The sequence below is a fragment of the Lynx canadensis genome, chromosome B3 (assembly GCF_007474595.2).
Source record: "Lynx canadensis isolate LIC74 chromosome B3, mLynCan4.pri.v2, whole genome shotgun sequence".
NCBI classification, from domain to species: domain Eukaryota; kingdom Metazoa; phylum Chordata; class Mammalia; order Carnivora; family Felidae; genus Lynx; species Lynx canadensis.
In genome coordinates this window covers 52099266-52116133 of record NC_044308.2, presented here as the reverse complement: position 1 = coordinate 52116133, position 16868 = coordinate 52099266, and the positions used below count along the sequence as shown (strand labels likewise).

Here is a 16868-nt window from a genome sequence, read left to right as displayed (position 1 = left end):
AGACATGGGCAGCTATTTGATAGTTTGTGTAGTTTTGTTTCATAAGTGAATACCATAATCTAGTGGTTCTCAACCTTGACTGCTATGCATTAAGGTCCCTAGAGAGTTTATAAAAATCCAGATGTCTCACACACCAGACCAATTAAACCAGAATCTCTGGGACTTGGACATCACAATTTTTTAAAGTTCCACAGGTGAATCCAGTGTGCAGCCAATCTTTAGAAGCCCCTCCCATAGACAGTTGAAAATGTAGTGAGACTAAGCTCAGGAAAATGTAATTATCCTGAAATGGCAATTAAAGGCATGAATGGTATGCTACTTTAAGTATACTATCAACCACTGAGAAAAGTGCTATGGAATTATCAGGATGTAATGATTTGGATTTGCCTTTGTGAACCAATAATAAAAGATTGTCTAATCAGAATTCCAAAATTTGGTACTAACATGATCAGTTATGGATGCCATTATATATTTGAGGTATTTGTTTGAGGGGAAAAGTCTACTGTTAAAAAGTTAATTTGAAAGCTACCAGTTTAGGGGCGCCTGGATGGCTCAGTCAGTTAAGTGTCTGACTTCAGCTCAGGTCACGATCTTGTGGTTCGTGAGTTTGAGCCTGCATCGGGCTCTGTGCTGACCGCTCAGAGCCTGGAGCCTGTTTCGTATTCTGTGTCTCCCTCTCTCTGCCCTTTGTCTGCTTACACTCTGTCTCTAGCTCTCTCTCAAAAATAAACGTTAAAAAAAATTTTTTTTAAGTGAAAGCCACCAGTTTATTGGAAGAAACACTTTAGTATTAACTCTGCTGTGTAAGTTATTTAAGTTAGACTTTATAAAATGAGGTGATTGAACTGGAGGTGGTCACCAAATTATTTATTCAATAGATTGTCTTGCCCACTTTGTGCCAGGCAAGGATACAGGGATAAAGAGAACATAAACCATGCCCCTGAAAAGCTCACAGAAGGCAGACAAATATGCAGAATGTGTCTGTGTAGCTATAGCGAAATGTTCAGGGAATCCAGGGAGCACAGAGGTGTACTTCAGCTGGTCCAATATTGGAATACAGTCTGTAGTTGCCTATTAAGTAACAATGCAAAAATCCCTTCATTCTTACTGGCACAACCTGTCTCTGAAATAGACTGAAAATGCCACCTTTGCAACTGGACATACGACCATTGCTGGTCGGTGACACCAGAGGAGAAATCTGGACAATTTTCCTTATAAACGTTATAAAAAGTTTTCTTTATAAAAATTGACAATTGTGCCCTTCCTTCCTGTCCTGACCTTGTTGCTTGAGGGCTTGATACTTAGTGTTACAAAGGTTGTCTTGAGACTGATGGCCTGAGAACAAAGGCTTCTATGTTGATTAAAGCCAAAGAGAAAAATGGAAAGAGCCTAGATCCTTGATGTCAGTACTGAGCTGCTGAACCATCCCTATAGCCACCTACATGTGGAGTTACTGAAATGATAAAAATACTTATTGTTGGAACTCTTGCTGTTTAAAGTGGTCTGTAGTTCAGTATCGGCATCACCTGGGAGTTAACTCTCATCCCATATCAGACTTGTGGGTCAGAATCTGTACTTTAAAGATCACCATGTGAGTGAGGTGCACATTAAAGCTTGAGAAGCACCAGTTTAAACCCCTTTTAATTGGGTATTCTGTTATATGCAGTTAAAAACATCTTTACTGGGGTGCCTGGGTGGCTCACTTGGTTAAGCATCTGACTCTTGATCTCAGCTCAAATCAAGATCTCACAGTTCATGAATTCAAGCCCCGAGTTGGGCTCTGCACTGATGGTGTGGAGCCTGCCTGGGATTCTGTCTTTACCTCCTTCTCTGCCCCTCCCCTGTTCTCTCTCTCTCTCTCTCAAAATAAACAAATAAACTTTAAAAAGCAAACAAAAAAACATCCTTACTGATACAAATACACTATAAATTGGCCAAATACAATTTTTTAAATAAGAAAATACTTGACCAGAAAGACTTCTAAGATGTATAAAGTTGTAAGAGACTATTATTCTTACATACCAACCCAAACAAGCAGTCTAAGCTCATTGTTACAGGTTTTTTTTTAATGTTTATTTATTTATTTTGAGAGAAAAGAGCACATGCATGTATGTGAGCAGGGGAGGGGCAGAGAGAGGTAGAGAGAGAGAGAGAGAGAGAGAATCCCAGGCAGGCTCCATGCTATCAGCACAGAGCCCAACTCGGGGCTCAGCTCAGTCTCACGAACTGTGAGATCCTGACCTTAGCTGAAATCAAAAGTCAGACACAACTGACTGAGCCACCCAGGTGCCCCTAAGTGCATTTATTATAGTTTTTAAAAAGCTATCGGAGAGCTTAAGGACACAAAACATAAATGATTCTAGAAAGTGACAAACCCTTCTTGAGATTGATGACCCACTTCTCTCTTTTCTGAATGAAATGTAGGGAAAAACAGAAAACTACCATAGAAAGGAGTAAGGAGAAATCAGCCTAACTTTTAACAAACTTTTAATGACTGTGTATGGATTGGATGATAGATTAGAATCCAGAGAAGCCTTAGAGCAGTGCTGTCCACTAGAACTTTCTGCCATGATGGAAATGTTCAGTGTCTATGTTAACCAGTGTGTAGCTCCATCTAACTAAATGCAGCTATCAAGTATTTGAACTGTGACTGTGGAACTGAATTTCTAATTTTAATTAATTTAAATTTAAATAGTCACATGTGGCTAGTGGCTACCGTATTGGATAGTGCAGCACCCCCAGTTCTTTCCTGCAGGTCTTCATTTAGTGCCAGGGACACTACAAGAACAGACGCAATAAAGTAGAGCAGAGAGAAAATTCCTGAGGCATAGGTTTTCAGCTGGGAGAGACTGAGGGAAAGGCAGGAGGGGTGGGACAAATCCCTTTAAGGCCAACCCCAACTTCACAGAGTATAAAGCAGATAAGACGAGAGGGCCTGAGAGATCTGCCAGGGCCCCAAAATTAGGGGATGGGACTGGAAAACAAAGAGAGCTCCGTAGTCATCCAGAAAGCTGATGGCCTAGGCCACATATCAAGAGAAATCTCTCAAAGTTCACCATTCAAAAAGGGAAGATGCTCAGGACATCTCCAGAACCTCACCGTGGTTATAATATAAGGTCTTGCTGAAGAGAAAGTCCTGATCCTATATTCAAAATGTTTGAGGCCAATGAGGAATTGAATCAAACTAAAGTTGCAACAAAGGCCAGATTTTCCTTCAGTTTCTGCCATACTTTTACACAAAAATGCTTAGCTTGGAGTCAAAGATCATAAGACACATAGCCCCATACTCAAGAAAATAACAGTCAATAGAAGACTCAGACATGATCCAGATACTGGTGTTATCAGCTAGGGACTTTAAAAATAACTGTAACAAATGCCAAAAAATCTGAGGGACAAGGTAGACAGCACGCATGAACAAATGAGGAATTTCAGCAGACACGTGGAAACTATTTTTTTTAAAAAGAACTAAATGGAAATGCTAAACATAAAAAACATACAATATCAGAAATTAAGATCCTTTAGATGGGCTTAGTAGAAAATAGCTGAACAGTTTTGGCCAGAGTCCTGGGAGCAGTCTATTGTGGTGGGATTCCTTATGGGTACACTAATTGATGTGTACCTTGAAGAAGTACACAACACTGATTCTAAACCCACATTCTTTTGATAGAGCACTGCATAGATCCATCAGGCCACATATTCTTTCATATTTCTCTGGTAGTTTCTTTGGCACATCTGTGAATCTATGCATAGGCCTTTTCCAGATCACTTAGTAAGACTTTTCACTTGTCCTGGGAGAGAAACTGGAGGCAATCTTAGTAACTCAGGCTCTGCCATGTGAGTACATCTTATTTGATCAGCAGTTGTGTCATTATCACTTCTCATTCTCTTCATGTTTTCAATCTTGCGTTGGACATATGGTAATAAAATACTGATTTTCACATAATAGTTTCTTATCAGGTAACCCTTGTTAGTTTCCATCGAGGCTTAGATGAACAGTGACCTAAAGTTTCACGAAACCACTTAGAACATACAGGAATTTCTTTGCAATTAGATCTTGAATTTCTGGAATCAAAATTGCCTCTGCCATCCCCTAAGTGACTGTAACAGCTTGTTGCTTATGAATAAAAAAGTGGAGGGGCGCCTGGATGGCTCAGTCAGTTAAGCGTCTGACTCTTGGTTTTAGCTCAGGTCATGATCTCACAGTTTTTGATTTTGAGCCCCACGCCAGACTCTCTGCTGTCAGCACAGAACCTGCTTTGGATCTCTGTCCCCCTGTCTCTGCCCATCCTCTGCTTGTTCTGTCTCTCTTAAATAAATAAGAACTTGAAAAAATAATAATTAAAAAAAGTGGATTTTGCAGGGTCTTTTAAATCTCTCTAAAGTTTTATAGATTCTTAAAATTTATTCCTATATTCATCTTTTAATTCGCTATTTGTTTAGTAATTCATAATTACTCCAAAAAGATCCTATTTTTAATTTCACAAATAGAATTCCTCAGGTGTGTTTTTTTTTTCTTCATTTCAACTTGTACAGCCAAATATTGCCCTGGAAACTTATAATACATATTGAAGATGAAATGTTATTGTAATTGTTTATCTTGTTGACTTTTTCCTTCAGCTTCAATTGTACTTTTCATAATTTTTGTTAGAAGAGTAAATTTTTAATAAGTTAGTTCATAGCAGTAGTATTGGAATTAACAAACTGCTTTATTTTACAGGGAAAATATTTATCCCTAAACAGAAGCCTGTACAGACTTTCACAGAAGAAAAAGTATCTCTTGACCCAGAATTAGAAGAAGCTTTGACAAGTGCTTCTGATACAGAATTGTGTGACCTTGCAGGTATCTCCTAAAACACATTTGTGAATGAGTGTGGAGGGGAGGGGAGTACCAGCACATCCCTGTATACGTCATACAGATGCTTCCTTTGCCTAGCAAAGTGCTGTTGAATCAGTGACCACATATTTGGCTTTGTTTTGTAGACTATAAATGTGACATAAAGGATTTCAGTTTTTAAAATACTGTCAGTGGTGAACTTTTTATGTTAATGGAATGTATTGTATTATTTGACATCTTTTCCCATGTTACCATATTTGAAAGTCTTTATAAAAATCTTTCATCAGCTGGTGCTCAGCTAGAAGCTGTCCTATCTAAGCATTGAAAAAGAGTCTCCAGCATCAACTGCTGTCCCATTTTATCAGAAGACCTTGAGATGAGGGGCGTCTGGCTGGCTGAGTCGGTAGAGCATGCGACTCTTGATCTTGGGATTGTGAGTTTGAACCTCACATGGGGTGTAGAGATTACTAAAAATAAATAATAAACTTTGAAGAAAAAGAGGACCCCAAGATGAATAACCAGAAAGCATTTATACTCACCACTTTCCCATCTATATACGGAACACTCCAAACCGCCCTGTTGTTTTCATCATTGCCAGTTTCTTATCTGGACAAGTATCTCCCCCACCAGCCTCAGCACACACCCATTTTCCTTGGTAGAAAAATATGACATATGGGGATATCTTAGCACCAACTAACCCCAAGAGCTAACATGTGTGAAAGAAGAGTGATGGTTCTTATGGAATGACCCAGGACAGGGACAATCGAAGTGTAGTCTACAGCCAGAGCAGGTGTCTTATTCCTTGGGGTGCTCAGGACTGAGGTGTTTGTAAATGGTGCTTTCATCAGGGTGGAGTGGGCTGGGGGCATACTGTAGCTTCTGCCATGTTTGTGCAAAAAGGGTATCAAAACCAAAAACCAAATTTATCTCTCCTGTCATTTTTGAGGGATGCTAGTTAATCTCACAGATGAGAGTTCAACTATACTTTTGGTATTTTACCCTTAACTAAAATATGAATGTAAATGAACATGAAAGTTAACAAATGTAAAAATAACGGTTAGGTTGAAAATCTATCTTTTGCACTGTTCCTGAAACCTTGTGCGAAGTATTAGCAGCAAACACAGATCATTTCAACATTCTCTCTTGGTTACCAAATGGAGCTAAGCATAGATTAACATTTAAGATTAGTCTGGCTCCAGTTGTAGGTCTGAATTTGGAAATGTGGGAGATCTAAATTCCAAAATGAAGAGGAAAATAAAAGAGTATTAATGAGAAAGGGATTGTAGGTGATTTTTTAATCACATTGTCTCCTTTTTTGGGCGCTGCAAAATCTGTATTTTAATTGAGTAGAAAAATGTTCAGAAAACGTTAAAATCAAATTTTTGGTTGAAAAACCAATTCTTTATGGTTAAAACTGATGGAAATAAAAATAACTTTCTTTTTCTGTATTTATAGCTATCCTTGGGATGCACAATTTGATAACGAATGCACAGTTATGTAATATAGTGGGAAGTAGTAATGGTGTCGACCAAGAACATTTCTCAAGTGAGTACTTGTACTATGTTGTGAATTTGAACCCTTTGTTAAATGTACTGTATTTTGTTATCTTCATGTATCAACTTCAGTATATACATACCAAATGTTACACATAAGTACTTGAAACCTAAGATTCCAGTTAGATGGTATTGACATAGAAGACTATTGAAAATAGAGTATTAAATATTCTTAATGTGTCAGCAAATGTAATAGGAACTACTCTCACCTCACTAAATAATACTAATGGGACGTGCCTGGGTGGTTCAGTCGGTTAAACATCAGACTTCGGCTCAGATCATGATCTCACGGTTCGTGAGTTCAAGCCCTGCGTCAGACTTCATGCTGACAGCTTAGAGCCTGGAGAATGCTTTGGATTCTGTGTCTCCCTCGCTCTTTGCCTCTCTCCCACTCTATCTCTCTCTCTTAAAATAATAAACACTAGAAAAAGAAATTAAAAATAAATATATAAATAATACTAGTGGTAAACACTATGAAAGCTAATCACACTTTGGCTTTTGTTGAGATTTTATTTTCAGTGTTACTGATTTTCAAGAAAACCACGGGGCGCCTGGGTGGCGCAGTCGGTTAAGCGTCCGACTTCAACCAGGTCACGATCTCGCGGTCCGTGAGTTCGAGCCCCGCGTCGGGCTCTGGGCTGATGGCTCAGAGCCTGGAGCCTGTTTCCGATTCTGTGTCTCCCTCTCTCTCTGCCCCTCCCCCATTCATGCTCTGTCTCTCTCTGTCCCAAAAATAAATAAACGTTGGGAAAAAAAAAAAAAAATTTAAAAAAAAAAAAAAAAAAAGAAAACCACAACAATGTTAACAAAGAAACTATGTTATAAAAATCAGATTCAGGAGAAACCATCTGAATCTGAAACTTTTATTTTTTTATTTTTTATTATTTTTTTTAATGTTTATTTTTGAGAGACAGAGTGTGAGCAGGGGAGGGGCAGAGAGCGACAGGAAGTCACAGAATCCACAGCAGGCTCTAGGCTCTGAGCTGTCAGCACAGAGCCCAACGCAGGGCTCAAACTCAACAAGCTGTGAGATCATGACCTGAGCCAAAGTCAGATGCTTAATTGACTGAGCCACCCAGGCCCCTGAATCTGAACCTTTTAATCTGTTACAGTATTAAATAGCCAAAAGCAAGGCTTTTTAAAAAATAGTTTATAGGATGCTTTAAAATGACCAAAGTAATACATATCTTTGTACCACATTTGAGCAATACCTAAGTGTATGACATAAGTAAAAATGTCACTGTTCAGGGGCTCCTGGCTCAGTCCATTAGGCATCCGACTTTGGCTCAAGACATGATTTCACAATTCATGAGTTCGAGCCCCACATCAGACCTGTGTGTTGACAGCTCAGAGCCTGGAGTCTCCTTCAGATTCTGTGTCTCCCTCTGTCTCTGCCCTCCCCCACTCACACTCTGTCTCGCTCTCGCTCTCACTCTTGCTCTCTCAAAAATAAACATTGAAAAAAAAAAAGTGTCTTTGTTCATAGCCATCATGCCTTCTGCTCTCCCCACCCCTAACCTTAATTGTTAACAGTTTGGTGTATGTCTTTCTAGACTTCTATGTTTATAAAAAGACATACACACACACACACACACACACACACACACACACACACACGGTTTACATGGTCTTGTTTTTTACAAAAATGGGATCATACTGTAGATATTTCTTGGAACTTGATTTTTCTTTTTTTTTAAGTTTATTTTTATTTTTTTAATTTATTATTTTTTTTAATATTTATTCCTTTTGGAGAGACAGAGACAGAGCATGAGTGGGGGAGGGGCAGAGAGAGTGGAGACAGAATCTGAAGCAAGCTGCAGGCTCTGACCTGTCAGCACAGAGCCTGACATGGGGCTTGAACCCATGAACCATGAGATCACAACCTGAGCCGAAGTCAGACGCTTAACCGACTGAGCCACCCAGGCGCCCCCCTCTTAACTTAACAGTTCCCCTCCTCAACCTCTCTTCCCCTTTCTTCATGGTATCCATTTCTTTAAGAAACTGGGTTGTCATGTCAAATTTTCCACATTCTCAGTTTGACTGATTGCAACCTTGTAGTATCACTTTTTTTTTTTTTTAATTTTAATCACCTGGTGCTCATCACAAGTGCAGTTCTTAATCCCCATCACCTATTTCACCCATCCCCCCCACCCACCTCTTCTCTGGTACCCTTCAGTTCTGTATAGTTGAGTCTGTTTCTTAGTTTCTCTCTCTCTTTTTCCCTTAGCTTGTTTGTTTTGTTTTTTAAATTCCACGGAGGAGTGTAATCATGTAGTATTTGTCTTTGTCTTATTGACTTACTTCACTTAGCATTATACTCTCTAGCTCCACCCAAGTCATTGCAAATGGCAAGATTTCATTCATTTTTATGGCTGAATAATATTCCATTATATATATATATATACACACACACACACACACACACACACACATACATATGTACATATATATGTATATAAAAAGATGTGTGTGTATATATATACACACACATACATATGTACATATATATGTATATAAAAAGGTGTGTGTGTGTGTGTGTGTGTATATACATATATATATGTATATATATACATACACACATCTTTTTATCCATTCATCACTTGATGGATATTTGAGCTGCCTCTATATCTTGCCTATTGTGAATAATGCTGCTATAAATATTGAGGTACATGTATCCCTTTGAATTAGTGTTTTTGTATTCTTTGAGTAAATACCCAGTAGTGCGATTGCTGGGCCGTAGAGTAGCTCTATTTTTAACTTTTTTGAGGAAACTCCATACTGTTTTCCACTGTTGCTGCACCAGTCTGCATTCCCACCAACAAAGCAAGAGGATTCCTTTTTCTCCATATCCTCACCAACACTTGTTGTTTCTCATGTTTTTGGTATTAGCCATTCTCACAGGTGTGAGGTGATATCTCATAGTAGTTTTGATTTGCATTTCCCTGATTATTAGTGATGATGAGCATCTTTTCATGTGTCTGTTGGCCATCTCTATGTTTTCTTTGGAGAAATGTCTTTTCATGTCTTCTGCCCATTTTTTGATTGGATTGTTTGGGTTTAGGGTATTGAGCTCTATGAGTTCTTTATATATTTTGGATACTAACCCTTCATCAGATATGTCATTTGCAAATATCTTTTCCCATTCTATAGGTTGCCTTTTTAGTTTTGTTGATTGTTTCCTTCTCTGTGCAGGAGCTTTTTGTTTTGATATAGCCCAATAGTTTATTTTTGCTTTTGTTTCCTTTGCGTCTGGGGACCTATCTAGAAAAAGGTTGGTGTAGCCAGTGTCAGAGAAATTACTGCCAGTGCTCATTCTAGGATTTTTATGGTTTCAGTTCTCACATCTAGATCTTTAATCTGTTTTGAATTTATTTTTGCTATGTTGTAAAAAGGTGGTCCAATTTCATTCTTTTGTGTGTTTGCTGTTCAATTTTCCCAGCACCGTTTGTGGAAGAGACTTTTTCCTGTTGGATATTCTTTCTTGCTTTGTTGAAGATTAATTGACCATAAACTTAAGGGTTTATTTCTGGGTTTTCTACTGTCTTTGTTGATTTATGTGTCTATTTTTATGCCAATACATACTGTTTTGATTACTAAAGCTTTGTAATATACCTTGAAGTCTGGAATTGTGATTCCTCCAGCTTTGGTTTTCTTTTTCAAGATTGCTTTGGTTATCCTGGGTCTTTTATGGTTCCATTCATATTTTAGAATTGTTTGTTCTAGTTCTATGAAAAATGCTCTTGGTATTTTGATAGAGATTGTATTAAATCTGTGTAGATTGCTTTGGGTAGTATAGACGTTTTAGCAATATTTGTTCTTCCAATCCATGAACCTGGAATGTCTTTGCCTTTCTTTGTGTTGTCTTCACTTTCTTTCATCAGTGTTTTATAGTTTTCAGAGTACAGATCTTTTACCTCTTTGGTTAGGTTTATTCCTAGGTATCTTATTATTTTGGGTACAATTGTAAATGGGATTGTCATCTTTATCCCTCTGCTGTTTCCTTATTGGTGTGTAGAAATAGAACCAATACGTTCATTATGTATCCTGTGACTTTACTGAATTTGTTTATCAGTTCTAGCAATTTTTTGGTGGAGTCTTTTGGGTTTTCTAAATAAAGTGTCCATTGGGGCGCCTGGGTGGCGCAGTCGGTTAAGCGTCCGACTTCAGCCAGGTCACGATCTCGCGGTCCGTGAGTTCAAGCCCCGCGTCGGGCTCTGGGCTGATGGCTCAGAGCCTGGAGCCTGTTTCCGATTCTGTGTCTCCCTCTCTCTCTGCCCCTCCCCTGTTCATGCTCTGTCTCTCTCTGTCCCAAAAATAAGTAAACGTTGAAAAAAAAATAAATAAATAAAGTGTCCTGTCGTCTGAAAATAGTGAAAGTTATACTTCTTCCTTGTGATTTGGTTGCCTTTTATTTCTTTTTGTTGTCTGATTGCTGTGGTTAGGACCTGCAGCACTCTGTTGAATAAAAGTGGTGAGAGTGAGGGGTGCCTGGGTGGCTCACTTGGTTAAGCTTTCAACTCTTGGTTTTGGCTCAGGTCATGATCTCACGGTTCATGAGTTCAATCCCTGCATCTGTCTCTGTGCTGGCAGCACAGAGCCTGCCTGGCATGCTCTGTCTCCTTCTCACTGTCCCTTCCCTGCTCGCATTCTCTCTCTCTCAAAAACGAATGAACTTAAAAAGAAAGGTAAAATGATGAGAATGGACATCCTTGTCTTGTTCCTGACCTTAGTGGAAAAGCTCTCAGTTTTTCCTCATTAAAGATGTTAGCTGTGGGTTTTTCATCAATGGCCTTTGTTATGTTGAGGTATATTCCCTGTAAACTTACTTTGTTGAGGGTTTTTATCATGAATGGATGTTGTACTTTGTCAAATGCTTTTTCTGTGTCTGTTGAAATGAACATATACTTCTTATCCTTTCTCTTATTGATACATCACATTGTATCACATTGATTTGTGAATATTGAACCACCCAACAACCCAGGAATAAGTTCACTTGATCATGGTGAATGATTTTTTTAGTGTATTGTAGGATTCAGTTTGCTAGTATTTTGCTGAGGATTTTTGCATCTATGTTCATCAGAGATTTGAACTATAGTTCTCTTTTTTTGTGGTGTCTTTATCTGACTTGGGTATCTGGGTAATGCTGGCCTCAGAACAAATGTGGAAGTGTTCCTTTTCTATATTTTGGAATGGTTTAAAAAGAATAGGTATTAATTCTTCAAATGTTTGGTAAAATTGACATGTGAGGCCATCTGGTCCTGGACTTTTATTTCTTGGAGTTTTTTGATTACTGACTTAATTTCTTTGCTGATAATCACTGTGTTCAAATATTTCCATTTTTAACAGTTTCAGTTTTGGTAATTTATATATGTTGACAAGTATATCCATTTCTTCTAGGTTGTCCACTTTGTTGGCTTAAATAGTTGGCTTAAATAGTTTTTCATAATAATCTGTTATAGCTGTTTGTATTTCTGTAGTGTTTGTTATTTCTTCTCTCTCATTTGTGATTTTATTTGTGTCTTTTCTCTTTTTTTTCTTGATAATTCTGGCTAGAAGTTTATCAGGGTTTTTTTGTGTGTGTTTTTGTTTGTTTTTTTTGTTGTTGTTTTTTGTTTTTTTTTTTCCCCAAGGAAGCAGTTCCTGGTTTTATTGATCTGTTGTATTGTGGGTTTTTTTTGTTTGTTTTTATATCATTTATTCTTGCTCTTAACATTATGATTTCCTTCCTTCTGCTGGTTTTAGGTTTTGTTTGTTCTTTTTCTAGCTTCTTTAGGTGTAAGGTTAGGTTGTTTGAGATTTTTCTTATTTCTTGTAGTAGGCCTGTATTGCTAGAAACTTCCCTCTTAGAACCAATTTTGCTGCATTGCAAAGGCTTTGAACCCTTGTATTTTCATTTTCATTTGTTTCCATGCACTTTTTAATTTCATATTTTATTTCCTGGTTGACCCATTCATTGTTTGGTAGCATGTTATTTACCTCCATGTGTCTGTGGTCTTTCCAGATTTTGTCTTGTGGTTGATTACTAGTTTCCTAGTGTTGTGGTCAGAAAAGATGCATGGTATGACTTCAGTCTTTTTTAATTTGTTGAGGCTTGTTTTGTGGCCTACTATATGATCTGTTCTGCAGAATGTTCTATGTGCACTTGAAAAGAACGTGTATTCTACTGTTTTAGGATAGAATGTTCTGAATAATCTGTCTGGTCCAGACAATCAAATCAATTGTTTTCTTGATGATTGTCTGTTTAGATGATCTGTCCATTGATGTAAGTGGGGTGTTAAAGTCCCCTACTATGGTTGCATGATTACTGATTAGTTCCCTTATGTTTGTTAATAACTATTTTATGTATATGGGTGCTTCCATTTTGGGTGCATAAATATTTACAATTGTCCTATCTTGTTGGATTATTCCCTTTATTATTATATAGTGTCCTTCTTTGTCTCTTGTTACAGTCTTTGTTTTAAAGTCTATTTTGTCCAATATTAGCACTGCTACTCCAGCTTTCTTTTATCATCCATTTGCATGATCGATGGTTCTCCATCCCCTCACTTTGAATCTGCAGGTGTCATTAAGTCTAGAATTATTCTCTTATAAGCAGCATATAGATGGGTCTTGTTTTTTTAATCCATGCTGTTATCCTGTGTCTTTTGATTGGAGCATTTAGTACATTTACAATCAAAGTAATTATAGGTACATATTTATTACCATTTTCTTACTTGTTTTGTGGTTGTTTCTGCAGATTTTCTCTGATCTTTTCTTTCATGGTTTGTTGGCTTTCTTTAGTGATATATTTGGATTTCTTTGTCTTTACTCTTTGCATATCTATTAGTTTGGTTTTTTTTTTTTTTAGTTTATTTACTTTGCAAGACAGAGGGAGAGAAAATTCCAAGTAGGCTCCATGCTGTCAATGTGGAGCCTGATGCAGAACTCAACCCACAAACCATGAGATTATGACCTGAGCTGAAATCAAGAATTGGACACTTAACAAACTGTGCCACCCAGACACCCCAGTTTGTAGTTTCTGATTTCTGGTTATCATTAGGTTTGTATATAATGTCTTCTGCATATAGCAGTTTATATTAAGCTGGTAGTGAAGTTTGAACCCATTCTTCTGTCTTCCCCATGTTTTATGTATATGGTATCGTATTTTATATCCTTTTACTTTGTGAATTCCTTGACTCATTTTTTACAGAAATCTTCATTTTTACTGCTTCTGTGTTTCCTACCTTCATATTGTCACTTTTGGTCTTTCTTTTCCACTCAAAGAGTCCCCTTTAATATATCTTGCTGGGAAGGTTTAGTGGTCATGAACTCCTTTAAGTGTTTGTCTGGGAAACTTTATTTCTCCTATTCTTAACATTTTTTAATATATTTATTTTTGAGAGAGAGAGAGAGCGCACAAGCTGGGAAGGGGCAGAGAGAGAGGGAGACAGAGGATCTGACATGGGCTCCACGCTGTCAGCACAGATCATAATGTGGGGCTTCAACTCACGAACCACGAGATCACCACCTGTGCCGAAATAACGGTTGGACGCTTAACCAACTAAGCCACCCAGGCACCCCTCTCCTTGTATTCTGAATGATAGCCTTGCTGGATTGAGTGTTCTTGGCTACAGGTTTTTCCCATTCAGCACTTTGAATATATCATGGCACTCCCTTCTGGCTTGGATAGTTTCTGCTGAAAAATTCTGATAGCCTTATTGGGTTTCTTTTGTATTGTAACTGTCTTCTTTTGTCTTGCTATTTTTAATGGTTTTTCTTTATCACTATTTTTTTCCATTTTAATTACAATGTGTCTTGGTGTGGAAATTCTTTGGTGATTTTGTTGAGGGATCTCAGTTCCTCCTGATGTGGATATGTGTTTCCTTCTCCAGATTAGGGAAGTTTTCAGCTATCATTTCTTCAGATAAATTCTCTGCCCCTTTTTCTCTCTTCTACTTCTGGGACTCCTATAATATGAATGTTACTATGTTTGATGGAGTCACTGCATTCCCTACATCTATTTTCGTTTTGCATAAGCATAATTATTTTTTCTTTCTTTTGTTCAGTTTGATTACTCTCCATTACTTTGTCTTCTAGGTCATTAATTCATTCCTCTGCTTCTTCCATCCTGTTCTTTCCTTCAGGCCTGTCTTTCATTTCTTTTTTTGAGCCCTTTATCTCTGGTGTGTTATTCCCTTTCTCTGTGGTAATGGTCTCACTGATGTCCTCCACTGTTTTCTCAAACCCAGTGAGTATTATGGTCATTACTTTAAATTCTCCACCAGACATGTTACTTGTATCTGTTTTGGTTAGATCTCTGGCCATGTTCTTGCCCTGTTCTTTCATTTGGGACAGATTCCTCTGTCTTTTCATTTTGTCTAAGTCTCTCTGCCTGTTTCTCTGTATTAGGAAAGTCAGCTGTGTGTCCTTTTCTTAAGGGTAATGGTTTTATGGGGCGCCTGGGTGGCGCAGTCGGTTAAGCGTCCGACTTCAGCCAGGTCACGATCTCGCGGTCCGTGAGTTCGAGCCCCGCGTCGGGCTCTGGGCTGATGGCTCAGAGCCTGGAGCCTGTTTCCGATTCTGTGTCTCCCTCTCTCTCTGCCCCTCCCCCGTTCATGCTCTGTCTCTCTCTGTCCCAAAAATAAATAAACGTTGAAAAAAAAAAAATTTAAATAAAAAAAAAAAAAGGGTAATGGTTTTATGAAGAGGTCCATGAATGCTGCTTCTCTGGGACACAATCTGAGATGAGGCAACTAACCTCCCCACTGTATGTCCCAGGCGCTCTTCAGATTGTTGTTTCCACGCTGTATGTCCACAGGCTGTTCGCCTGTCTTCTCTCCAGCAGCCTCAATATCCTCCGAGGTCTCCCACAGCCAAGCACACTGACCTTTAAAACTCCAGGCCTTAAGCCCCACTGGTTGCAAGAACTCATGAAATTCGGGCCCACTCACCTTCCAAGCCAGTTGCTTGTGGGACCCATTTATCCTGTGCTCCTTCCTGAGTGCTAGTCTGCCTCTCATCCTTCTCCCTGATTACAGCTCCCTCCCTACCACAGAGGCCACAAATCCATTTCTTTCCCCAACTGTGTCTTCACCCTTCCTACCTTCTTCAGTCTGCCTCTTTTCTACCTTTACTTGTGATTTGTTCTGCTAGTCTTCAGGTTGATTTCTGGGGTATTTAGGATGATCTGAGAGTTACCCAATTGTACTTATTGGATGAGGCGAACCTAGGGTCCTCCTACTCCATCACCATCTTCCCCTTGTGGTATCATTTTACATATTTCTCTGTCTTCTATGTTTCTGAAAACTATTATTTTCTAGAGGCGTATGTGCAGCTTTTTGGTTTTTGTTTTTTGGGGCAAGAATGCTTCCTAAGTGGTAATTGAATCGTATATCAAGTCTGGTCATTCCTCTTTGGGGAATGTGCCAAAAGTCGTCATTGTGTTCACATGTTAGCAGCCTGATCCATCCCTTTTTAAAAATTTTTTAAGTAGGCTCCACACCCAGTGTGGAACCCAGCATGGGGCTTGAATTCACAACCCTGAGATCAGGACCTGAGTTGAGATCAAGGTCGGATGCTTAACCGACTGAGCCACTCAGGTGCCTCCTGATCCATCCATTTTAAAGTCTCCCATGAGCCTTTCTTAATAGTTTCAGCATTCCATTTATTGGATCCATTACTTTATTTAGAAGTAAAGCTTTTTAAACACATATATTCTGTGGAATTAAGAAAGAAATATTTTGGTTTTATAAAGTTTAGAATTGAGATAGAACTTAATTTTCTTTATGGTAAGAAATCTTTTTTCTCCAGCCCCCTTGATCTATAGTCTTGGAGAAGATTACCTTGCTGAACTTATGTGAGAGGGAGCCCATTCTGTCCTTTTAGCAGAGCTCTGATAGGAAGCTGGTCCTTGTATTGAACCATATTCTGCCTCCTGGCAACCTACACCTGTTCTAACCCAGCCTTTCAGAACAACTTGAAATTCTCTCTTCTCCTTCTACAGGATAAACGTGAAAACAATGTGCATACTTCCTTTTAATATATATGTCCAGTCTAGATACACCCAGATGTTTCAACTCTCCTCAGGAAAATAATTTTCAGACCATCATCTAAGTTGATCTCCTCAGGATGCTATGTGTATATGTGTGTGGTATTTTGAAAGAAGAAGGGAATTTATTCAGTATACTTTGTCTTAAGATGAGTTTTGCTACAAAAAGCTAGAGGAAGGCAGAAAGGAAGAACTAAGCCAGACAGTGACCTTGTCAATCTTTCTATGTCATTTGACTCTTTGTGAATCTGATGCTGTAGGTTTTCTCCCCAGAAAATTTATCCATAAAAGTTTGCCTGTTACACGTGTTCATAGACCTTTACACACACATCAAAGTGCACTTAGATCTCATTAGAAGATTCAAGGCTTTTATGTCCTCTTTCAACTTTGCATAGTTGTATTTTGGCTATGTGCGTGGGTATAGTATACATGATGAAGGATTGGGGGATAGAAG

The 16868-nt window shown here is 38.5% G+C and overlaps 1 protein-coding gene across 3 annotated transcripts in view; it reads left to right on the top strand.

Annotated features, from left to right (window-relative positions):
* The window catches only part of TMOD3 (tropomodulin 3), an 82777-nt gene that overhangs the window by 52912 nt on the left and 12997 nt on the right, over positions 1-16868 (top strand). For 2 of the 3 annotated variants that reach the window (XM_032593639.1, XM_030318184.1), the window contains 2 exons: positions 4718-4840; positions 6290-6379. In XM_032593639.1, the coding sequence (XP_032449530.1) occupies positions 4718-4840; positions 6290-6379 (213 nt within the window). Of the gene's footprint in view, positions 1-4715; positions 4841-6289; positions 6380-16868 lie in introns of all 3 variants that reach the window. The other variant, XM_032593640.1, reaches the window with a different exon arrangement.